This window comes from Pteropus medius, unplaced genomic scaffold, assembly GCF_902729225.1.
Source record: "Pteropus medius unplaced genomic scaffold, Ma_sr-lr_union100, whole genome shotgun sequence".
NCBI lineage: Eukaryota > Metazoa > Chordata > Mammalia > Chiroptera > Pteropodidae > Pteropus > Pteropus medius.
This window is the reverse complement of record NW_024344240.1, coordinates 22952755-22978285: the sequence shown is the minus strand read 5'-3', so window position 1 is coordinate 22978285 and position 25531 is coordinate 22952755. Positions and strand designations below refer to the sequence as shown.

At 46.9% G+C, this 25531-nt stretch overlaps 1 protein-coding gene across 2 annotated transcripts in view; it reads left to right on the top strand.

Annotated features, from left to right (window-relative positions):
• The window catches only part of SLC6A13 (solute carrier family 6 member 13), a 42969-nt gene extending 21964 nt beyond the window's left edge, over nt 1–21005 (top strand). For both annotated transcript variants that reach the window (XM_039869171.1, XM_039869172.1), the window contains 13 exons: nt 267–401; nt 1935–2075; nt 5385–5469; nt 6136–6268; nt 7172–7306; nt 14190–14293; nt 15208–15332; nt 16950–17062; nt 17378–17515; nt 18279–18381; nt 19066–19166; nt 20138–20308; nt 20611–21005. In XM_039869171.1, the coding sequence (XP_039725105.1) occupies nt 267–401; nt 1935–2075; nt 5385–5469; nt 6136–6268; nt 7172–7306; nt 14190–14293; nt 15208–15332; nt 16950–17062; nt 17378–17515; nt 18279–18381; nt 19066–19166; nt 20138–20308; nt 20611–20733 (1607 nt within the window). In that variant the 3' untranslated portion in view covers nt 20734–21005. The remainder of the gene's footprint in view (nt 1–266; nt 402–1934; nt 2076–5384; nt 5470–6135; nt 6269–7171; nt 7307–14189; nt 14294–15207; nt 15333–16949; nt 17063–17377; nt 17516–18278; nt 18382–19065; nt 19167–20137; nt 20309–20610) is intronic.
• The last annotated feature ends 4526 nt before the right edge of the window (nt 21006–25531 follow it).

Genomic DNA, 25531 nt, shown 5'->3' with positions numbered 1-25531 from the left:
AATAATTGATGTTCGACGGGGAGCAAATCTTGGTAGGTATAGAATGAAACTTCAGAGTGAAAAAAGGGACTGGTTAGATCTAGGTAACTTGTTGACTCTTGATCTCTGCTATGGTTCCAGATATCTGGACAGATGTCCCCTGCACTTTTTCATGTCCCCCAACCCTGGGATTCTGATGGACAGTATGGGGTGGTAATGGGTAAAGATGAATGTGGACCATGAGGAGGCTAGTGCCAGGTAATGGACAGCCTGTTTCCCACCCACAGGTGCCTTTTTCATCCCCTACCTCATCTTCCTCTTTACCTGTGGTATTCCTGTCTTCCTTTTGGAGACAGCACTGGGCCAGTACACTAGCCAGGGAGGTATCACAGCCTGGAGGAAGATCTGCCCCATCTTTGAGGGTGAGTAGCTATGTGCCTGATTCCAGGGTGTCTGCACTTGGGGTTATAAATCTTATTTGGAATGACTGAGTGGTTTAGTAGCAGTGCTGACTGAGATAAGACTCTGTGTCATTACACTAAACCTTCCATTTATGGACCCAACACTGAGCTAATCACCTAGTCCATCAGAGAATGGAGAAGATGGGGATGAGAATGGGACAAAAGCTTTAGGTTAAATAAATAGAGTGCAAAGCTATTTTAGCTATATATTTTAAAAATATATAACAATGATTCTGTAGTTTTAAAAACATTTAATCACTTATAAAACATTTTAAAAGAGAATTTTAAGTCAGAAAAATATCATTAATAATTCTACCATCTTAACACAATAGCTCTTTAAAATTAGTGTTTATTTCAATATTTCTCTCGATGCAGGATTTTCTTAGGTTTCTATTTTGAAATAATTATATATTCATGAAAGTTGCAAAAATAGTACAGAGAGGTCACGTGTATCTTTCACCCAGTTTTACCAATGGTAACATCTTACATAGCTATAGAACAATATCACGACCTGGAAACTCATGTTGGCACTATCCAGACCTTATTTCGATTTCACTAGTTTTCCTTGCACTCATTTGTGTCTGTGTAAGTATAATTCGGTGTAATTTTATCACTGTGTGTGTGTAGATTTATGTAACCACAGCCACAATCAACATACAGAACTGCTCCATCACCACAAAGATCTCTGTCTTGCTACTCCTCTGTAGCCACATTGCCCCACCCCCAACCTCTAGCAAGCTCTAATTTGTTCTCTACCTTTATAATTTTGTCATTTTGAGAATGTTATATAGATGGAAACATACAGCACAGAACCTTTTGAGATTGGCTTTTTCACTTAGCATGATGCCCTTGAGATCCATCCAGCTTGTTCTTGTATCAATCGTTCATTCCTTTTTGTTGCTGAGTAGTATTCCATGGTATGGATATATCACAATTTATTTAACCATTTACACACTGAAGAACATTTGGATTATTTCCAGTTTGGGGCTTTTATTTCATTCTTTCTTTCTCTGTATATAGAGTTTACATATCTATTAATATAGAATATGCACAGTTTATATCTCTTTTTCAGTTAGTGTTGTTTTTCATTTCTACAACAACCATTTAATGATCATATAAATCTCTACCAAGTAGATATATCATAATTTATTTAATAGTTCTTTGCTTTGGACTTAGTCTTACACGTTTGAAAAATAACTTTGTGTTAGTGAACTTTCAGAACTTAATAAAGATGACAACACACAGGAAGCCAGAAATAGGGCAGCAGAAAGCAGGGGACAAAAGTCCCCTTCTGACTTAGGAAAGGCTGTTGGAGCAGGCAGCACACTCCTGCCTACTGGGGAGGGAGAGAAGAGAGCCAGGAGACTAGGCCCCAGCAGTTTCTGTTTTAGGACACTGACAGTGGAGCATGAACCCTCTCCTAAGCAGAGGTGGGTAATGTGTGAGAAATCTGTCCACTGTCCCTAGCCCAATTCTGCCCCTCTCCCCATCCAGGCATCGGCTATGCCTCTCAGATGATCGTCATCCTCCTCAACATCTACTACATCATTGTTCTGGCCTGGGCCCTCTTCTACCTCTTTAGCAGCTTCACGATCGACCTTCCCTGGGGAACCTGCCACCATGAGTGGAATACAGGTAAGGTCATCTCCGGAGTTCATTTCCTCCTGCTGTTCTGCCACGTAAACCAAGAGTGGGATTGTCCCTGTATCCCAGGCAATCAAATTCCCAACCATAACTTACTAGAAATCAGCCAAGTGGGTCATAGAGATCTTATATCGAAGATAAGAGCGAGATTTCACCAGCATCACAGGCAAAATGTCAAAGAATTTTAAAGTCTACTCAATTAATGTATTATGAATTCATGTATTATAAATAGAACTGACAATTTATGTGGTTTACTATTTATTTATTCCGATTTGAAATATGATTAGTTGATACATGTATACATTGTTTGTTCATTTTTTTGTTTCTCATGTCTTCTCTCTGATACTATTTTAGGTCTTTCAAACTTACAATTTATCTGGATTTAACCAGGGAATAAGCAGTTTTGTATGTCATCAATATAATTTGTAATAACAATTAATTTTCTCTCATCCCTGTAAGACTGCAAGAGCCATGTATGGCAATAGAACTACTGAGTCTAATGAATTGAAAGTAACAAAAAATTAAAAATACCTAGGGTAGTGCTGTCCAAAAGAACTTTGTGATGATATACTGTCAAGAATGGTAGCCAACATGTGGTTTTTGAGAACTTGAAATGTGGCTAGTGCGTGCGAAGAACTGAATTTAAAAATTTTTATTTAATTTTAACTAATTTAAAAGTAAAGAGCCATATGTGGCTAGTGGCCACCCTTTGGTGGTGCAGATAGAAAGCATATTGGACCTGTCCTGTTTGGGAACTCAGCACTGTTGTCTTGCTCTCACTGCCCAGATATCACTCAGGGCTTGTCAGGGCTTACCTGTCCATGATTAATTATTTTTGTTCAGATAAGTTTCTCAGCTCTAATCTGTAGTTTGAATCTTTTACTTAGCAGGGAGGCATATTTCTGCAATGTTTAGTATGGTGTTCAAGGCCCCTCTTGCCCTCAAACTTTATGCTCCCTTTCCAGGCATTCCCTGGAGGATCTCTGCCACCAGCTCCATTCCACCATTTTTCAAGTGAAAAGTCAAATCTTGGAGGTACTTCCCCTGACACCTCAAGATGTATTAGGTTCTTCTCAAATGTATCTGTCAGGACCTGCACTGGCTCCTACCCTGGTTTTTGTCTGTTTGTTGGTCTGGTTTTCCCACAGGTCAGCAAGATCTTGAAGGCAGAAAAGATGTCTTTATCTTTACAACCTTTGTGCCTAGCACAGTGCTGCCTACATCACAATCACTCAAAAATATCTGTTGAATGAATCAAGTTTCAAAAATCTGTTTTATTCTAATATTTTCTTTATATGATATATTTTTTCTTCCTTCTCTCTCTCCCTCCCTCCTTCCTTCCTTCTTTTTTCTCTTACCCCCTACCTCTCTCCCTTGCTTGCTTCCTTCCTTTCATCTATGTGCACTGAATTCACCCTTGACAACCAGCTTTGTCAGATGGTTGATTTATCCAGATGGTTGATTTATCCAGACCTCAGTGGAGTTCCTCTTGTAAAATTTTGTGAAGTTTTAGTGACTTTGGGCTTTTGCTTCAGGGCATTGTTAGGCCCATCTGCCTTTAGGTTGATTGTGGGTGGTGAGTGTGTCTCTGAGACAATTCTGAGGCAAACTCAAAATCCAAGCCTTCTGCTTATTGGTATTTTGGACATTTCTCCTAATGAGTCTGATTCTACTCTGAGCCTAGTATCTTTACTAGCATAGGAAGTCCTGCCCTGTCAAGATGAAACAACGTTGTTCTGGGTGTGCTGAAGCTTCCAGGAAAGTGACATGTCTAGTGAAAAGAGTGCTCGATTGGCATTCAATCATTCAACAGATATTATTGAGCTCCAACTATGCCAGGCTCTGTTCTAAGCACTGGGGATGTGATAATGTACGAAAACACAGGTCTCTGCTTGCATGGAGTTGTCATTCTAGTGACAGGAGACAAACCATAAAATAAGTGAGAAATAGCTATCATGTTAGAAGAAATGCTGTAGAGAAAAATAAAACAGGGAGTAAGGGTTAAGAGTTTTAGAGGTGAGGGGCTGTAATTTTAAATGGGCTATCAAGGAAGGCCTCTCTGAGAAGATGACATCTGAGTAAGTAATGCTCTGAGGGAGGAGGGGGAGTGAGCCATTGAGGTGGCAGGGAGCAGACACTAGGTAGAAGAGACACTCAATCAAAGATCCTGGGGCACCAGTGCTTTTAGCATCTGTGCCTGTGGCACCCAGGGAACAGCAAGAAATCCATGTGGCTGGAGTGGTGAGTGGGGAGCAGGGAGAAATGAGGTTGGAGGGATGGGGTAGATCATTAGGGCCTTGGATGTGACTACAGGATTTTGGCTTTTTTCTCTGAGTGAGACAGGAAACCCATCGGAAGGTTTTAAACTGGGGTGTGACATAAACTGTGACTTAAATTTAAATAATATCTCTCTGACTGTTGTATGGAGATTTGACTAGAGAGGCTAGAGTAGAAACTGGAAGCCAGTTGGTGGGGGCATGAGATGATGGTGACCTGCACTAGGATGGTGGTAATGGTGATGATGACAAGAAAGGTCAGATTCTAGATATTTTGAAGGTGGAATATACACAATTTGCTGGAGTGGATTCTAGCCCTCCTTCAGTCACGTATAAACTAAGACAGGCCATTTCTAAGCAGACTCACTTCTTTATGTGTACAATGGGGAAAACATCTGTCTTAATATTTTTTAAGATTACTGTACTAATAAAATGTAAAAAACAGTGTGAAAACTCTTTGTGAATTAGGAGCCATTACTTATAGAGCACTTTACAGACATGTTTTCATTTAATCCCCCATCAATATTACAAATAGATGTTCTTATGTCCATTTTAGAGATGGGGCAAGTGAGGCTTAGGGAGTCAACAGTGAATAACCAGAAGGTCAGGATTCCAGCCAGAGTTTCTTGTATCTGTACCTTTACCTATACCTGTGCTCTTTAGCTACTCAGCAGTATCACTTCCCTAGAAGGCATTCTTATTCCTCAAAGCTCATGAGTTTATACACAACAGTTACATAGAAATATTTATATACTTTGGAGCAGATGGCATGCAGAGCATCTTTCCTGATGCCATCTGATCATGTTTTTAAAGAATATGTACCAAACATTTAAAAACCGACAAGTAAAAGTGTGCGAGAGAGAGCGGGGCGGGTTTGTTGAGGTCGTTATGTGCTTGAGAATGTTTTGTATATACAACTTCAGCCCAGTTCCTTCCAGATACCTTACTTCCATTCTCTTAAAATTTCACCCCAAATACTGGCTAATAATTTACTCTTGCTTCCTTCCCTGGGCCCCATGAGTAGAACACTGTGTGGAGTTCCAGAGGACCAATGGCTCCCTGAATGTGACCTCTGAGAAGGCCACCTCTCCTGTCATCGAGTTCTGGGAGTAAGTGAGCCTTGTTCCCCATCCTAATGTGGGTTGTTTGCTTGAAAGAAGGGCACAGGGATGGTTCGTGCAGCTGTGGCTCTCAGTGCAAGGGAAGAATCTCCATTTCCTTCTTTGGTGGCCTTGTCACCTAAGTGGCTTTTTTCTATTGTGCCTATATTTGTGGCTAATGTAAAACTGGTTTCAGAGATGAGAATTTCACAACTTTCCTCTAGTGTGCCTGCTTTCCCTCCCCCACGTGCCCATGCTCATGTCAGATAGTGCACGTGCATGAGTGCCCACACTCCTAACCACACCCTTCTCTTCAGTTGCATGAGCACTGCCTCTTATCTTCCTCTCCCCCCAGTACTAGTGTTCATCTCAGGCACGATTCCTAATATCAACATGTCCTAAAACTCTGGTTGAGAAAATGTGTTTGTGCCTCCTTCTCCAGGTTACATGGGTACTCAGCCTCCCAGAGCAAACTGATCTGGGAATAGTTTATGTTTGCCTTCCTCTATATGTACCCCCATCTCTGGGTAAAGAAGAGCCTCATGTTTTCGGGCAACAAGAGCTAACAAGCCTTTGGACAAGAGCCTGGAGGCATGGCTCGCTGCCCAAGACATGTGGGCTGCAAAAAGAAGGCCAGCAGCAAAAGTGGAGCCCGGCTCAAACTTCTCTCCCCAGGAGGCGGGTCCTGAAGATCTCTGATGGCATCCAGCACCTGGGGGCCCTGCGCTGGGAACTGGCTTTATGCCTCCTGCTTGCCTGGGTCATCTGCTACTTCTGCATCTGGAAGGGGGTCAAGTCCACGGGCAAGGTCCGTGTTGGAGAGCTCCTGGTCAGCCCATCCCAGGACTCGCTGCCCTCACTGGGGGTTCAGTCACCCAAGAGTTTCCTAAGTGGTAGCCTAGTCAAGAATGGGAAGGAGGAAATGACCCAGTGAAAATTTTATGTGGTGCTCTTCTTTGATTCTGTGCCTCTCCTGGATCTAATTCCATTTCCTTCTGGTATTTGGGAGATTGAATGGAAGATTGAGAGAGAAGGAGAGAAAGGCAAGAAAGACACTTCCAGAGGAAGTTCATCTTGGAATACACCATATGTGCGGGCACATTGCAAATTGAACACAGTTCATAGCTCCCTCATTCATACAACATTTCTTTGGAAAAAGAGTTCCATTAAGACTATTAGTCTCAAAATAATTCTCAGCCAACCTGAGAACTTGAGGGAACTCTTTGCCCTAGAGTGTATGAGGTGTTAGAAGGGCATTCTGAGTTCTTCTGGACTCTTGCCATGGAGGCCTCTGACCAGGCTTCCTTCCTAATCTGGTCGTCTGGTTGCACTAGGCTTGTAAGCTCTGTGAGGACAGGGATCATGTGTTACAGATCTTTTCACACCTGACAACCCTTGCCATAAATCTAAACATACTTGCTGGGAGAATGCCTAAGTTCATGCAGTCACTCAACAAATATTTACTGGGTATGTGTTAGGGGGAGGATGAGTGCTGTAAGCTAGAAGGGGAAGGGAGAGGAGAGGTTGTGGCTCATGGCAGAGGAGAGGTGGAACTGAGCAGCTGCGGGGGTGAGGATGTACGAGCAGAAGAGGAACCACTTTGACCTATCCTGTAGGCGGGGAGCTCCTGCCTCCAGCATCCCTGCAGGGTCTCCAGCCTCCGTTCCTCCTAACTGATGAGTTTCTTGTCTCTCATCTGCCCCTTGGCTAGGTGGTGTACTTCACAGCCACATTCCCTTACCTCATGCTGGTGGTCCTGTTAATTCGAGGGGTGACGCTGCCTGGGGCAGCCCAAGGAATTCAGTTTTATCTGTACCCAAACCTCACTCGTCTGTGGGATCCCCAGGTAAGAAGCCACAGACAAGTGCTATCATGTGGCCCTGGAAGCACTTGAACTGTCGATCTTCTCTGTGCACTGGTGGGACATCCCTGCTCCTGGCTCAGCCCTAAGGATTCCGTGGTGGTGGCGGTGGGGGGTGTTGCAGACATCTGTTAGCAGCTGTTCCTGGTCCCCTCCCTTGGTTCACAGCTGCCAGGAAAGCGGGGCAGGGGGTGGGGTAATAATATTTCTCAGGGGCAGCAAATATGTCACTAACAGTCCTTACTCACAGGCTGGTCCCATTCCTCCACATCTGCCCATCCTCTTTTTGAATTTTTTCACTTGGAGATCTCATTTCACACCTGGCTTCCTCTCTATTTCTTAAATCTCCACCAACCCCTTCTGGTTTCTTCCCTGTGTCACATGGCCCATTCCTAGGCCCAGTTCCCCAGCCCCTCCCAGTCCCTCCCAGCTGGGCTGGTGTTGAGTTTCCCTCAGTTGTCAAGAGGCCCTTGCCTCTTCACTCCCCTCAGCCAGCTTCTTTGTGGGCAACCCTCTCTCTCCAAGAGAAGGGACCATGCTGCTAGAGGCGTTTGTAAAACAGAGCCTGAAATAAGAAGCCACTGCTTCTGACAGATTTCTTGCCTGCTCCTGTTTGGCAGCCATTTTGAAAGCCGGAAGTTTTATTTTTTTCCAAGGGAAAATATTTTTTAAATTTCGCCCCCCGCTACTGAGCTGGGTGTCTTTATTAACCATTAAAATAATTCATTTACTTTTTTCTCTTTGTTCAAGTCATTTTTAAAAATTAATTAGTTAATTAATTAATTATTTAAAATTAAGTTTATTGGGGTAACACTGGTTAATACAATTATATAATTTTCAGGTGTACATTATCTCTTGACATCTATATATTCTATTGTGTGTTTACCACCCAAAGTCCAGTTACCATATATTTGATCCCCTTTACCCACTTCGCCCTCCCCCCTAAACCCTATTTGACCCTTACCCCATCTACCTCTCCTCCTCCCCCACCCACTAGTAACTACTAGTCTATAGTCCTCTGGTAACCACTAGTCTATTGTCCATGTCCATGAGTCTCTGTTTGTCCTACTCATTTGTTGCTTTTAGGTTTATATCCCACATATAAGTGATATCATGTGATTTTCAACTTTTTCTGTCTGGCTTATTTCGCTTAGCATGATTATCTCGAGGTCCATCCATGTTGTCGCAAATGGCAGTATTTCATCTCTTCTTATGGCTGAGTAATATTCCATTGTATATATGTACCACAACTTCTTTATCCAATCATCTATCGTGGACACTTCAGTTACAGCCAGAAGTTTTTGAGGGCTGGGGAGTGTGGGCAAGCTCCCCCCATCCCATGATCCCTAAGATGTGTTACCCAGCTCCGTGCCCTGCCTCTTCCTCCCTGGGGAGATTCTCCCTTAGTGCTGGAGGAGGTTTTCTATGGTAGAGGCCCCGAGGAGATTTAGGATGGGAGGAGCCCAGCACAGAGAAGATGATCAAGTGGATGGCCGTTCAAACATTTTAAAGAGTAAAGCACCAGCACAGTCTCTGAAATTGCTGAAAGAGAGCAAGAGAAAAGGGAGTGGCACACACTTCCACCATCCCTCTGAGGCCAGGGACTCAATTCACACAGGAGCAATGGCTCCCCCTTGTGCAGAATTTGGGGTGATGCAGAGCTCAATTATTCCCAATTCTCCCAGCCACCCTGGCAGAGTTACGACTTCTTCCATCCGGGGTTCCAGAGGGGCTGCCAGGCCTCCCACAGTCAGAAATCTCCCTGTGGAGTCAAGTAGCCTTGAGTCCTGGGCACTTCTCCACGATCTTCTGGTGGGACACAAATTTATCCTTCCCCTCTCCCACTTCTTAGACATAACAGAGATACAGATTGCAGCTGCATCATCTCCATGTGGGGCGCGAGAGCTGCAGGCAGGCTTTGGAGTCAAACTGTAGAGCCGTAGCCTTCAGAGCTAAAAGGGCTCCAGAGATCACCTAGTGCTAACTCCTCATTGCACAGATAAGCCAACCGGGCCCAAGGTCACACAGCGAGTAAGTGGCAGGCCAAACAAAGTGTATTTTTATTTTGTGAATCATAAGCTCTTGGCTTACCTGGAACCAAAGGGTCATGAGAGAAAGTAGGTATCAAGCAGAGGGTTGTGGGGCAGCAGAGTTGAAGGAAGGCTTTGAAGGACAGGTGTAGAGTCTGGCTTGGATCACCTGAGCAAGTGGAAGCCACTGTGGTTTGGGAGGAGAGGAGGTGTGACTTGAGGTGTGGCTACGCTGCAAAGCCCGCAATTGTTTGGGGGTCAGGCTGGGAAGGAGGGACATGTTCAGGCCAAGAGACAGGCAGGTAGGCTGAGAGAGTGAAGGAGAACCGATTTCTGGAACTGATTTATGGCTTCCATAATCAATGCCTTGTTTGTCCTGATCAGTGATTTATAGCTAACAGTTTTTGACTACTTACTACATCTCTGGCATTAAGAGATTTACATACCTGGTTTCAGCTAATCCTCACAGCTGATCAATGAGATATCCTTATTTTACAGATAAGGAAATTAAGGACTAGAGAACTTAAAGAATTTTCTATACTCACACCTGTACCTGGAATCCAGGTCCAAATGATGACAAATTCCACATACTTTACAACCTCTATCTCATAGCTCATTTGTTTAGCAGAATTTGTTAAGCATCTATTATGTGTCAGACCTATTCTAGGCAGAGTGCTCTATCAATCATCTATCTATCTATCATCTTCCATCAAATATAAAGAAAGCGGACCAGATAGCTTTCAACTCCGAGAGTTAATAAGGCTATAATTCTGTGTTTGGTTTACTGCAGGAGATAAGACATCTTAATCAGGTCTCCAGGATACCATCCTTCTATCCCCAGCCAGCTGTAGGCTGTGCAGGGAGCATATGTCTTCCAAGTCCTCTGAGGCTGTGGGGAGGGAGATGTTTCAAGAGCCAGACTTGGTCCTGAGCTTCTGAGATGCTTTATTAACGGCCTGGTCCTGGTCCCATGCTGAAGCGAGGCCTTTGTTGTCTGTGAGCAGAGCAGCCCATGCAGGGTGAGGCATCCTGCCAGAGCCCTAATTGATTGTAGTTGGTACTCCCCAGGAAGTATGATAATTCTAACTGGCATTTGCCTGGCACTTGAGAAAGGTGTAAAATTCCTGCTACCCGACACAAAGACCAAAGACATCTCTCTGGCAAGCACTCAGTGTGGGAGCAGGGAGTCAGGCAGAGATGAGGCTGGGTTATTTGGTTTCCTCTCCTTTCTCCAGCCTTGCCGTGTGCCAGGAAGGTTGCTGCCTCTCCTGGTGTTCCTGGGGCTTGCCTCTTTCACATGGGGAAGGGCACTGGAGACTCAGGGTTCCACTGGTGCAGTGTATGCTTTATTCTGGCACTTGTTTCTTTCCTTTTGACTGTTCTATTGAACTTTGTTAGGTTGATAAGGGCAGGGATTGGAGGATAGCGTGTCCAAAGATCCTCTGTTGAAACTTTTAAATCTCTATGCTAAGCTATTCTAACTATTGATTAAAATGAGTCTTTTTTTATTTATATATATTTTTTTACATTGAAATCTATGGGACCCCACCATCACTGTAAGGTGGGTTGCTTTTTTAAAATAAGCCAATGACAAACAGCAGCAGTAGCTGACACATTGATCACATGCTTATTATTCGCCAGGCGCTTTACTGAATGTATGACACAGTTTAATCTTCCCACCAACCCTGGGAGTTAGTTAGGTGTTAGCCTCATTTTACAGATGAAGAAACTGAAGCTCAGAAAACTTAAGAAATTTGCCCCAAACCACAAAACTAGCATGGGATGTGTGTGTGTGTATTATTATTATTATTGACTTAGTATTAATGAAAGAAGTATTGTGACAATGTGTGTGTGTGTGTGTGTGTGTGGGGCAGCTGGCGGTGAGGCGGGGGAAGGGAACTTGGGTCTCATCCCAAGTTGTCTTTTGGAGTCTGCTATCTTAATCACCATGATATTCATTTTCCAAAGAATATTAATTATTTGAGAGTCTTAAGGGCTGTTTTTTATTATTCCGGAATTATTTCAGGTGGGATAGGGAACTAATATTTATTTATGTTAAGCATTTTACATACATTATTTGTTATTATATCCATTTTCCTGAACAGAGGAGTAAGGTTCAGAGAGGTTAAGTGACTTGCCTAAGATCACACAGCTAATAATTAATAGAGTTAGTGATTGAGCCCAGTTCATTTTGACTCCCAAGCCCAGGCTTTTTCCATTACATACTATTGCCTTTCTAAAAGAGGTTGAACTCAAAGTTGAAAGCACCCTTCCTGAACCTTCTAGAGGTCTCTCTCTTCTTCTATACCCCAGAGAACTCTTTTTTTGCGTGTACTCCACCAAATGTTTTTCACACTTGTTTTATTCTTGGTCAGTCTTCTGCCCCAGCCAAAGACACATTGGAGTTTTGTCCTGGAAACCAGGGCTCCTGGCATGGGCGGGGAGTGGGTCGCCTGCGGTGGGAACAGAACAGCTTGCCCTGCTTGTTCCTTCTTCTGACCTCATTCCTTTCCCCCATCCCAGCAGGCTTGTTAGTCAGCCGCTGTGCAGAGAGCTGGGGCTTGCCAAGCTCCCAGTAAGGGGGATTTTAGTCAAAGGCACCATATCTGACCCTTGCACTCTGAACTCTCAGCCCTCCTGCTGCAATTTTCTTTGTTCTCATTAACCTCTTCTCCCAACTCAGTCTTAGTCTATCTCCCTCAGGGTGAGGTGAACTGCCAAGTCACAATTTTTCTTCCCAAGCCCAAGTTTAGAAAACTTCGTAACCACAGGATTTGCGCCCCCTGCCGGCATAGGGGCGGCCACAGACGTCTCTGCGGGCACTGACAGTTTCCCTGGTAACGTGTGGGTCCATCTGCATCCTGTGTACTGAGAAGCGTGGGAGCAAACACCCTAGGCCTGGATAACTTGTTTGGGAGAGATCACCTGATCTTATTACTGCATGAGCCCTAGGCAGATAAGCATCGCTCCCCAGCCCTACATCTCTGACCCCGGATAAATCCTTGCTGTACAAGCTCAGAGCCACTTGTAACCTACTGAGTGAGCAAGAACGAAATAGAACAGAGTGACCTTCAGACCAGAGGCCACTGAGTTTTCTATCTGGTGTGTGTGTCGGGTTGGGGGGCGGGGAGAGAATTTTAGAATTAAAAAAAGGATTCGAAACACCCTGAAGGAGCAAATAGACCATCCAAGGCTTAGCCTCAAACCTTGTGGCATCACGCTGAATTTTGCAAGCACCTCCCTTCTTGGCTGCAGGTTTTTTCTTTTCATTCCTACCCTTTCCTTTTTTCACTTCTGAAATAAATCCTGATGCCTTCTCTCCTTTCCCAATATAATTTTCCTCAAGTTTAAAAAAGTCCCCAGGTGTTTCCATCCTTTGTGCTATTTCTTGCTTGCCAGGCCCTTCTGGATCTGCCTCTGAGCCCTTTTCCCTGGTGGCAGCTCCAGCAGGGAAATGGGGATGGGAGTCACAGTGAGCAGAAGGTACAGGAGGCTAGAGACAGTCTCCCCTTTTCTTCACCATCTTTCCCCATTCCTGCAGAAACAACTGGAACAAGAAGAGTGAGTGCTTTGATTGGGTCCCTGATGCCAGTGTTCGGGGGCTGTAGGGCAATGATTCTCACATCTAACTGTTCAGTAGGATCGCCCATTGAGCTCTGAAAATAATACAGACTTCTGGGTTCTCCTTTAGCCCTAGAGATTCAGTATCTCAGCTGGGGATGCTGGCCGAGGAATCAATGTGACTCTGATGTACTCAGCTTGTCAGTGAGTCCCCTGGACCCACTTTGGTGGGGTGAATCAGAGAGCAAGAGAAAGGGAGGTTGAGGGTGGTGGTGATGGTTAGACAGGCAGGGAGAGGCAGGTAAGGGACTGAGGAGCTTTGCACAGAAAGAAGCTGAGGCCCTGGTGTGCGGGGACCTTGGGACACCGGTACTAGCGAAAGGAAAGCAGGGGCCTGTTTTTGGGCTACTGGGGGAGATCCAGGCAAAAGATGAGAAATGGGGAACACAGAGATGTTGGGGTCCCTGCTTGGCGATATCTCCATCCATAGCTTGGTGCTCACTTGTAGAGCTCATATCCTCCAAAGGCAGGAGGTGCTTGGGAAGGTCTGTAACCCCAGGACCCCACCTCCTGCCTATCTGCAGGGTTGCTTAGTCTTGTTTGCCTTGATGTTCCTTCCCTTTGGGATGTTATTCTAGCTGTTAAATCTAAATCATAACATACACAGGCTTGGTCAGCAGCTGAGATAATAACGGTAACAACCATACCCTCTGTTTAGCTGAACTCTCCGCCCCCGCCCTGAGGAGTACAAAGCCCTTTACAGATGCATTTCTGTTCATCCTCTTGCTGAGGATTACTCTTCCTGTTTTTCAGAGGGTTTTGAGGCACGACGAGCAAAGTTACATGCCCGTGATGGCACTGATAGTAAGGACCCATTAGCCTAGAGATCCTGTTTCTGGATTCCTTCCAAACTGGTCACATCACCAGGAGAACCCAGGGCAGGAGAAGGTGGAGGCAGAACCAAGGCTTTGTTTCCAGGATAAAAATCTGGTGCCCGCCTAACTTACTTCTAGAGCACCCTCCCACCTTCCCGTCTTCCTCCAGCATGGATCCTTTGGTCTTCTTCTTTGAATGCCTAGGCCACCCTAGTAGTACCCGAGAAACCCCATCTGGGGGCCCAGGAAGTCAAGCCCATTGGGCTGGCAGGGTTGTAGGGGGGCCCACGCAGTCCGAGAGCAGGGTTCACAGTGTCTGGCTCTCCTGTGCGCTCTGCTCTCATGGAGCCCAGATGCCCTGGCTTTCCTGGGGCGCAGCTTTCTTGCCTTTTCCCTGTGTAGGTGTGGATGGATGCGGGCACCCAGATCTTCTTCTCCTTCGCTATCTGTCTAGGGTGCCTGACGGCCCTGGGCAGCTACAACAAGTACCACAACAACTGCTACAGGTGACTTGGGGGAGTGGGGCCTGAGCCACAAACCCACATCTCTCTACTGTCCCTCCAGCTACGCAGGATCAGGGGTGATTTAGAGAGTGCGCCAGCTCATGGATTTGCCCGCCCCTATCCTTCACCCCACTTTCCAATACTCCAGGGCTGCCAGTTACTGAAAGGAGCCAACTGCAGCATGGGCAAAGGGACTGCTTCCAAAAGGGTGGGAGAGTTTGGGCTGGCTGGGAAACCAAGCAGGAGCCCGGCCTGGGTCCTGGCTAATTTAGAGGTCAGCGGGCTCAGGAGGCAAGCCCGAGAAGTGAGTGAGTAGCCATGTCATGCAGTGGAGCCTCAGTCTTGCCTGCTTTGTACATTTGCCCCAGCAAACATGGATCCTTCCATGCTTTCCTTCACTTCTCCCCCATCTCATGTCTCCTCCCCGTGGTTCCCTTGGCCTACCTGGTTCATATTAAAGAATTTAAGCCAACTTTAATATTAGCTAAAAATATCATATCATGCATTTTAGAATCAAAATGTAGGTGACTAAGAATTATTTGTCGCTTGGTATTTTCCAGGCCTACATCCTCAACATTGGCATGCCACACTGAATTGTGTCAGAGTGGTGGTCTCCCAAAGGTGTGGTGACAATACGGCAGGGAAGGGAGACCGTGTGGCAGTTTGTAATTTTTAGATTGATATTTTACTTTCTCAGAGCCTCATTCTTTTAGGACTACCTTGGTTTATTCCAAGTCTAAGCTAATGGAGTAGGGGAAGCACAACTGTCCCTTAAAAGTTCATCTTAATTCTGCGAGGCAGCCCCTCTGGCCTGTCTGCCCTGAAGGGCAGGGCTCCCCTGGGGTTCCCGTTGGCTCTGACTGGAGGCCCTGCAGCTCTTCTGACCCACCTGTTTCCACCTCCCCCACTCCCCACAGGGACTGCATGGCCCTCTGCTTCCTCAACAGTGGCACCAGCTTTGTGGCCGGGTTTGCCATCTTCTCCATCCTGGGCTTCATGTCCCAAGAGCAGGGGGTGCCCATCTCTGAGGTGGCCGAGTCAGGTGAGTGTTGGGGAGGCCCAAGGCCATGGATTCTGTGAGTTTTAAACCTTCGCCAACTGGGTTCCAGAGGCGTTTCTATTGTCACCTTCACCGAAGGTGAGCTCTGGTCACCTTTCAGTGGATGCATCCTAGGAAGACCTGGGGGAAGGCTTAAAAACAGTAAATCCAGCTTCAAAGGGTAAATGGATACAGTGATCATTTTTCTTCCCACTCCAGCCAGCCTCCAGTTCTTTACACTGGAGGTCACCAATGTTATCAGGTTCATGTTTATCCCTCCAGAAATACTTTAGGTGTACATGAGAAAAAAACACACACCCATGTATATACACATATTCATTCATACTTAGGTACGTACTACTATTTCTATTTCTTCCCCTCCTCTTTTAAAAAACCAGTTGATAACATACTATATACACTGTCTTGCATTTTGACTTATTCACTTTAAACTGTCTCAGAGTTTATATTGGCAGATAGCGTTTCTTCCTTTTTTAACTGAGTGCTTTTCTACCATGCAATCTTGTTTTTGCTTCTTTTAAATAAAATTGAGAACTGGTCCTCTATCCGGGTAAGCTGTTTCTTTGGCTCTTCCCCTATTCTTGGGGACCACCCACTTGCACTCCGTAACAAGACAATTTTTATCATAGCATTCACAAACCCACCCCTGTTACACAGAGTTCCAAGCACTAGGCAACTAACATTACTGACTCTTATTAAAAATGATAATATTTTACTTTTATTAAGCACTTACTATATGGCAGGCACTGTGCGAAGCATTCTGCCTTGTACCATGCAATGGAAAGCTGTGAGGTGAGTGCTGGTATCACCCCCATCTCACCAGTGCAGGGAGTGCACTTCAAGAGGTAAAGGACTGTCCAAGGTTAAAGGTCACAGTGTCACACCCTTTGTTTCAAAGGAAGCTTCCTATGGATGAACCCAGCCACTGGCATGTGACTCTGTTCCTGCTATTTGAGCCAGCTGAGAGGAACGTTAATTTATTTGGGAGGTCGTATGTCAGTCATATTCTGAAATTAATGCCAGTTCACTTATAGGGTGATGGGAAAGGCTCTGGGTGTAGAGGTGGCAAACCGGTGGCCGTAGGCCCAGTCTAGACTTGGTGGCATTTTCTTTGGAACCATTTTCTCTATAGAAACCACACAGTGTTTACCTTAGTTGTTGCGGACATGATGACTCCAGGTCTCATCAGGACCAGCCACTCCCTCATTTTACACTGGGTCAGCTTCACATATGTACAGGGCCTGCCTGTTCCCTGAGCTCTTTTTAAGCTTGAAATCTCTGATTTGGGGCAAAAGATCTGGAGAATGAGATCAAAGGATTTGGAGTAGAACTTACAGAAATGTGTGTGATATACCCCTTTCTGTTTTCCAAAGCCCTTTATACCCACAACCTCTATGTTCTGTTTCTGCAAATGAGAATACAGCAGTGGTGGCTTGGAAGTTTGGCGACCAGGTAGAGGTTTGGGTGAGGACAGTGGTGGTGATAGTAACTGTGGGGTGAAGTTTCCTCTGGCTCTTGTTATTCCACGGCAGCGCACTGGGATCACATGTGGCCTGGAGCTGGCCCATGCACTGAGCGGTGTTCCTCTGCTTCTTGCCATAGGCCCTGGCCTGGCTTTCATCGCCTACCCCCGGGCTGTGGTGATGCTGCCCTTCTCTCCTCTCTGGGCCTGCTGCTTCTTCTTCATGGTCGTTCTCTTGGGACTAGACAGCCAGGTATCAAGAGGTGGCCACTCAGAGGCTAAGAGATGATGGGTGTGGGTGAGCTGGGGGAGGGGGAGCAGTGGACCTGATGCCCTGAGGGACCTTAAAACAGTTGAGGACTGGGCGAATGTCAGAAGTGGATGCCCTTCTAGGGACCAGGAAGAGCTTCGAAGGGTGGGTCCAGACCTAACCATGTAAAGACAGCTGTGGGGACTTGAGACAAGGGTGGCTGGCATGGCTGACCCTGGGAGCCATATGCCAGAGCTAGTTGATGGAGTTTATTTTGGGAGCTCTCTTTCCCTCCAATTCTTTTGCCCTCTCATCCAGTTTGTGTGCGTAGAGAGCCTGGTGACGGCGCTGGTGGACATGTACCCCCGTGTGTTTCGTAAGAAGAATCGGAGGGAGGTCCTCATCCTTGGAGTGTCTGTCACCTCCTTCCTTGTCGGACTGGTCATGCTCACGGAGGTGAGGGTCTGCAAGGCTTCAGGGTGGGGATCGGGTGCAAAAGAGGAGCAAATGTGGACAGCTGCCACCTGTCAGATGGAGCAGGCTGGTGTGGATTCTGGGCACTGGGACTCACTCCTTTCCCAACGACAGGAAGCACAAAGTAGACAGGTCCCTCCTCTGGCTTTGGGCATTGACTGCCTGCTTCTAGGGACAGGCGAGGGGTATTTTGGCTCCACAGTAAACTAAAAAATATGGAAACGATAGTTGGGAAGTCTTGGATTAGGAAAAACTGCCTCTCCAGCAAGATTCCATAATTTCCTGGGTAGCTGCACCAAGTTCCAGGGATAAACTTAAAAGACAGAAAGGGAGCCCTGGGGATGGGTAATATTCTGTGTGATGGCTGAAAGGAGAGGAAAGGAGATGGAGCTTGTCAGCTTGATAATACCAATGACGGCTCCTATCCTGAGCTTTGCCAGAAAAGTACACATTATGTCTTAGATTTCTGAGTCAATCTCTAAATGTTCTCAGAGACAATCTAACAATAGCTATTTAGTTCATCTATCATCCAGCCTAAAACAATAATAAAAAGTAAAAGTAATTATTGCCTCTTATCTGTCTAGTGCCTTACAGCTTACAAATTACATTCTCTTTTAATATCTGTCTTTTGTGATCCTCACCAACTCTGTTCTGTGCCCTAAGGATGTGAGGCTGGGGGGCGTGGGGGAAAAAATCTGTCTGTTTCTTCTGGATAAAGTGCTGTTTTTTGTCTCCTCCTGGTCAGGGTGGTATGTACGTGTTTCAGCTCTTTGACTACTATGCAGCCAGTGGCATGTGCCTCCTGTTCGTGGCCATCTTTGAGTCCCTCTGTGTAGCTTGGGTCTATGGTGAGTGACTGTCCCTAACCCCAGTGCTCACGTCCACTCCAGGGCCCTTAGACAGAAGAGAGACATCCAATGCTCGCACCCACCTTTTCTTGAGATTTCCCCCCTACCCAACCTCAAAAATCTCAGTAATCCTAAATTTATAACATTGGAAGGACCCCCCAGAGGTTGCCTTGCCTACCCTCCTGGTTATGGTTGGGAAGTCTCGGATTAGGAAAAACTGCCTCTCCAGCAAGATTCCATAATTTCCTGGGTAGCTGCACCAAGTTCCAGGGATAAACTTAAAAGACAGAAAGGGAGCCCTGGGGATGGGTAATATTCTGTGTGATGGCTCAAAGGAGAGGAAAGGAGATGGAGCTTGTCAGCTTGATAATACCAATGATAGCTCCTATCCTGAGCTTTGCCAGAAAAGTACACATTATGTCCTCAGGTGGACCCATAACCTGTCTTATCCAAACCTTTTTGGCCTGTAACAGTCTTGATAGTTGGAAGGTTCTTGCCTTTGCTGCCACTACCATTTATGCCTCTGAATACCAGGGAAGAGTTCTCTCCCAGCAGTGATCTGTAAAGACAACCATGATGTCTGTTTATTAGTCCTTGCCCTTCCTGGTCTATGTGGGTCCATCCTGATGCTCTGGATGCTAAAGAATGTCCTTTCTCTCCCTTCCTTCCTTCTCTTCATGGTAGGAGCTGGGCGCTTCTATGACAACATCGAAGATATGATTGGGTACAGACCATGGCCTCTTATCAAATATTGTTGGCTCTTCCTCACACCGGCTGTGTGCACAGTAAGATAACCTTCAGGGAGGGAAGCCCGATGAAGGGATGGAGAGATGGTGGTGGCAGGAGGATAGGTGAGCTGTGAGCCCTAGAAGGGACTTCTCCGTGGGCACTGGAAATCACTTTAGATTTTCATTCATCCTCCTGTTGTATTCTAGAAAATGACATCAAGATAGAGTCTTCCTTTCCATTTCACAGAAGGATAAATTGAGGTCCAGCACTATCAGACAGTTTGACTAACACCACATTGTGAGTCTAACATAGCAGGCAGGACTGAAACCCAAGTGCATTGGGCTGCTCGTGATAATACTGATAAACCACAGCAACGGTGATAGCAACAGATACAAAAACACTTACCTTGTGCTTTACACATTTTAACCCATTTAATCCTCACAAGAACCCCACAAAGTAAGAATTACCATTATATTTATTTTACAGATGAAACTGAAGCCAAAGAGGTTAAGAAATTTACCCAAGCTAGAAAGTGACAGAGAGCTAGGATTCAAGCCCAGGTGACTTGGCTCCAGAATCTGAGCCGTGAACCATTCTGTGCTGCTTCCTCTGGCTTATCCATTTGTGTCCGCAGTTCCCCTGAGCACCCACTGTTTGCAGGATGTAAATAAAGCCTGACCCCTGCCCTTGAGGTACTCGCAGCGCCACCTGCTGGTGCAGGAAACATAAACAACTGAAAGCACCAGCAGGCACACAATCTTGTCCTAATCCGGAGGCCAACCATGTGGAGAGGTGCCCATGGGCACAGGGGCTCTGGAGGGACAGGGTAGGTACCCTGAAAATACCTATTGGGGGGTGTGTGGATTTTGAGCACAATGTGGCTGGAGGTTGGTTGGAGGCTGATTGATCCACAAGAGCCTGGAAGAAAATCCAGGCTTGGAGCATGATTTCTGCCAGTTCCTCCACGTGGCGCTGAGGGCACAGCGCCCCTGCTCCCCAAACCCTTCTCTTCTGTTCTTGCCCTCAGGCCACCTTCCTCTTTTCCTTGATCAAGTACACCCCACTGACTTACAACAAGAAGTACACGTACCCCTGGTGGGGGGATGCCCTGGGCTGGCTCCTGGCTCTGTCCTCCATGGTCTGCATTCCCGCCTGGAGCTTCTACAAGCTCAGCGCCCTCAAGGGTTCCTTCAGAGAGGTAGGGAGTTAGCGGGGAGGAAGTGGTCAGAGGTGGAAGAATCCTGGGGGATGGTGGTAGATGGCTGCCTGCCAGGGTAGAAGCTAGTGCACAGGGTTGGTGAGCCTGGTGTGGGGATCAGGGAGGGGACAGGGCGAGTGCTTACAAGTCTCACATGGAGACTGGAGCCAGCTGTGATTGTGGGCCTGGCACCTAGAGGGCGCGTTTCCGTATGGGGAGGCAGGCAGACATTGGTGATACAGGAAGCTGGCCGACTTGTTCCCCACTCTACCTCATGGCGGCCACCTCAACTCTCTTTGCAGAGAATTCGCCAGCTTGTGTGCCCAGCTGAGGACCTGGCTCAACGGAACCAAGCAGGACCCTCTGCCTCTGCCACACCCAGGACATCGCTTCTCAGACTAACAGAACTCGAGTCTCATTGCTAGGGGCAGACCCTTGGACACTGCCTGTAGGCCTGGCCTTGGGGACAGCTGCAGAAGAGGAGGGCAGACCAGTCCCTCTGTCCCTCGGGGGTAGATAAGACAAAGGGGATCCACCTTTTGAGCTGGGTGCTTCCCACCCCAACTTCCCTGCCCCAGGGGTGGCTAAACAGGTGTGAAATGCCAGTATCAAGAGGGCTGGCGGCTGGGCTGAGAGGTCCGTTTGGCTTCTGGGCCCTCTTACCTTCATTCCATTAAATCCAAGTTCTTCCCACTGACTGCTGGCAGTTCTGCCTTGTTCCTGCCCCTCTGTCTTGCTGCCTTGACTCCCTCTTCACTTTAAAGTTGTGGCTTAAGGTCCACCCCCTCCCCCTCCTTTTCTCCCCTCATTGAGTTCTTATGGAGTAGAGGGGATTGCTACGGGGAGAAAGGTGATGGGGCCCAGCCAAAAGCCGCTATCATCGGACTCTTGGACCAGGGGGGTCTGTCTCACCTCTGTCCATACTTCTCTTAGAGTCCCTTCACTCCTCCTTTGCTCTGTGGAATAGGAAAGGCAATGGAGAGAAGAATGAAGGAGGGGACCTGAGCTAGAGAAAAGAAGAGGAAAGAGTGGTTGGGCTTCTTCTGCCCATATTTCCCTTGCTGTGTCCTTGCCTGACCCCACCTGCCCAACTTGTGTCTGTGTGTGCCTGCCCAGGGCCTGGTGCAAGGGGCTTAAGAGAGGGACAGCAGTGACTGCAGCCCAGAGGTGGCAGGCATCAACAGCACTGGGCGAGCAGGGCACTATCCTGGCTCAGCCAGCAGTGGAACCCCACTTCCTCAGGACCTCCTCACTGGTGCTGGGAAGAGGATAGATGCTGGATGCAGCACTGCCAGACGTGGCCGTGACGGGGTAGCACTGTCCAGACCATGGATTTGGCTATCAGAGCCTGAGTTGCATGAACTCTTAGGGTTGGCTGCAAGGAGGGCCCAGGCTGGGCCTGTCCTACTTTGAGGTCAGTGGGCATGGCCATGGAGGACCCTACAGGGGTGTTTCAGCAGCCTTACCTCTGAGCAGTGTGTGGATCTGGGGCTCATGTATTTGTGTGTGTGTGTGTGCGTGCATGCGTGTGTGCTTGTGTGTGTGTTTAAGTGGCTGAACTCACACAACTGCTTTTCTCCCTGAACATGTGGAGGCTTTGGTAGCTGCCTGTGTCCCCACCTCTGTCCTGCTGGTTTTCTTCTGGTGCTGTTCCAGGGGAGCATCTGGTGGTTCCTAGAGCTTCAGATGAAGGGTGCAGGGCGTTCCCTGGGTGGTTTTCTCAGTTCTTTTTTTCTTTTTTCTTTTACAAGTTAGATAGTGGGAAAATGTGCTGGAATCATTGCCAGTCTTTAGGTTTTGATTTTTTGTCGTTCTTAGGAGAGCTTATAAGAATTAGTGAAAGCAACCCTGCTGTCTGTTGGACTTGGCTGCTCCTTCCTGGACAATGACTAGGTGGGCACGCCCCACGTATGCCAGCTCAATCACAGTCCTAAAGTAGGAGCAATACATCTGCTAGAGAAACGTGCTGAAACTCGAGATACCACACACCTGGCATCTCCATCCATCTGACGATATTCCCAGAACACCTACTATGTAGTGCTGTGCTACGCTCATGACACATGAAGAGCGAAAATAGACACAGTTTCTTCAGCAACAAATTTTGACAAATGCTGTGAAAGGAAAGAGCAAAGTGCTATAAGAAAGAATAACTGCGTTATAAAAGAAACCCGATGCTTTAGGTTAGGTGGTCTGGGAAGGCCATTCTGAGGGCGTATTATCTGACTCACTCTCCATTCATCTGATCCAAGTTGTAAGAATCTGCTAGACCTAGGAAGGGATGTAGGCAGTTCAGTCATGTCGATTTGAGTCCTATTTAGGAGATTTATTAATAGCGGACTATAATGTGAAAAGAATTCATTGGCCTAAGAATCAGGAGATATGGGTTCTAGTACTGACATGCCTCTAACTTGCTGTGCATCTTTGTGCAAGTTACTTGGAATTCAGGTCTTTGTTTTTTTCAGATGGAGATAATAACTGCACCCTGGCCACCCACAGGTTTGCTGTAGGGCTCAAACGAGGTAATGGGTTTAGGAGCCCTGAGGTCATTAAACCAGTTGGGGGTAGGTGGCGAAGGGAATCTAACAGCCCAGGGGGATGACAGGCAGAGATATGAGAGAAAAGCCTGGGTCACTGTGGCGAAAGGGAGCAGGTATGTCCAGACTTGGTTTTAGCTACAGGAGAAGTGGGTGGGGGTGGGGCATGCTCAGCCCCATCTGCTCTCTCTGCCTGCAGTTCTCAGGGGAAGAAGACAAATGAAGGGGAGCCCTCTCTTGTCTAGAGGCCACACCTGTTAGAAAAGAAAGGCAGAGAGCCTTGGGGCGAGAGAGAGCTAAAGGGAGAAAGCAGAAGCGGGGGAAACAAGACTTACAAACTGGGCCCTTGGACACAGGGAAGTAGCCGATCAGGCACCAAGCTCGCTAGGCTTCCCTGGGGCCTCAAATTTCATATTTTGCGCCTGGCACATGTATCAGATCCATTCATGTGGACACAGACACATGACACACTTCATTATCTTTAGAAAAATGTGCACAAGCTCAGACACACCACCATCAGCGGAGTACACTCCTTCACAAAGGCTAGTGGTTGTCCTGTGTGGGTCCTATCCTCTCACTTTCTAGCGCTGTGACCTTGGGCAAGTTAATTTCTCTGATCTTTTTTTTCTCCTCTATAAAGTGGGAGTAATAATACAGCATTGTATTGTTGAAGACCAGTGGAGGGTATAGGAAGAGCTGCCCTGGGGCACATCAAGCAAATCCATCTGATTTCCAGTGGTTCCAGCCCTACCACATTAGGCTGTCAATAAAACAGAGAAGCCAGGGAGTTCAGAGACAATCTTGTTGTCCTCTGGCTTCCTAGTCCTTGGCATCAGGTCACACTGGGCCCCAGAAAGAAGGCTATGCATTTATGGAGCTAGGCACTTTTGCTAGAAGGCGAGGGAGAATTAGCCCTGAAATACCCCTGCCTCTTGTGGGCTGATTGTCCTGTCGGCACCAGCAACGTTGCCCAAGAAAATCAGGACTAAGTCCTCCAAGCCCCAATCTACCTACCGCCTGGTCCTGGGAGAGCAATATCCTCCCAGAAAAGGGAAGACTGGGATCGCTTTTTCCTCTCAAGTTGCATCCATCCATGCATCTGATAAACATTAAGTGCCTACTCTGAGCCAGCACTATATTAAATGCTAGAGGCAGAAACAGAGAATTTTGAAATGTGACTCCTGTTCTTTAGAGTCATGGTCTGGGCACAGAATACTGCATTGGAACAAGCATAGATATTTGGAGCCAATAGGCCCAGATTCAAATTCTAGCTTCCTCATCTACCAGTGTATGGCCTTAGGACACACCACTTCTGTTTGCCCCGATATTCTCATCTGTAAAACGGGGCTAATAATTCTTGCATTTCAAGGTTCTTGTGAGGATTAAATGGGGTAACATGCAAAGCACCTAGCCTGAGCTAGATGCTCAGGAAATAGGTTCTATGCCAGGTACTCTAAAAGCAGGCATGGGGTTAGAGATGAGAAGATTCTATGGGATTCACGGTTCTCACTGCAGCAAAATAACTGATTCATTAACCATATTTTATGTTGTCTCTGGACCTTACCAGCATGGAAACAGCCCCGTCTTATGTAGACTGTCCAGGTAATTTAGGTATTTCTACCTTTTGCACAGATGTGGGTCTCTGGCTTCTGGGAGTTTATTAATTGGTCTAATGCTCAATGGGAGTTGGAAGCAGTGGGGTTGGGGTGGGCTTGAGTTTGGGAGGGCTGAAAGTTAAAGGGAGGCAAGGTCAAACAAGATGAAAAAGAGGTGGCAAGACAGCTGGACTGTGGGTATTCCCAGGTTATTGCAGAAAGGGTGACACATTGTAAGCATGAAATAAAAATTTTCGAATGAATGAATGACCTACGAAATTCACCCTCTGCCTAATCTGACTCTCTTTCTTCTAAATCCCCTTCATGGAGAGGTTGCATATTCTGTTCTGGAATAGCTGCATCTAGGTACTCTTATGAACTTTGGTGTCCCCTCTGCAATAATCTCCATGGTTGACACAGGGTGGCCCAATGTGCGGGACAGGGCAGATGCAGCAGTACAGGTTACACCATCCCAGGTGAGCATGGGGTTGACTGGAGTGTGAGTTCTGGCTGGGGTCATGCCCTGCTCTGCCTGAGCTGACCCCCTTCTCACTTTCTGCTTTCTCAGAGGCACAGGTCTGGAAACAGACTGGTTCTGGCTTTTCCTTGATGGAGAACCCCACAGGAGGTGCTGAGAGGGGCCTGAGAGACAATGAGAAGTGGGGGGTGCTTGATGGAAAACTACAGACAGACATTCTCACTTCACACCCAGCCCTGCCAGGAAGTTCTGAAATACAAAGGGGAAACTCATGCAAAGGGAAATTTCCCTTTCTCCCCACAACTTCCCCTCCTCCACACCACCTAGGGCTGAAGAAGCATCTTCATTGCCTTGAAAAAGACAGTGGCTGTTCTGAATGAATGGTCTCGTGAAGCCATGTTCAGGAATAGTGATGAGGATCCTGTCCTGGATAAGCTCATTGGGCACATAACACAAGACACACACATCTAGTCAACGCAGTTCACCACTGATAGCTGCCAGGCAATCAAGCTGTGTGCCCTAGTGCTGAGAGGTCACCAGGGCAATGTTATGCTGCCTGGAACCGGGCACCTCATCAGCCCAGCCCCTGCTTCTAGAGGACCCATAGCAAACACCA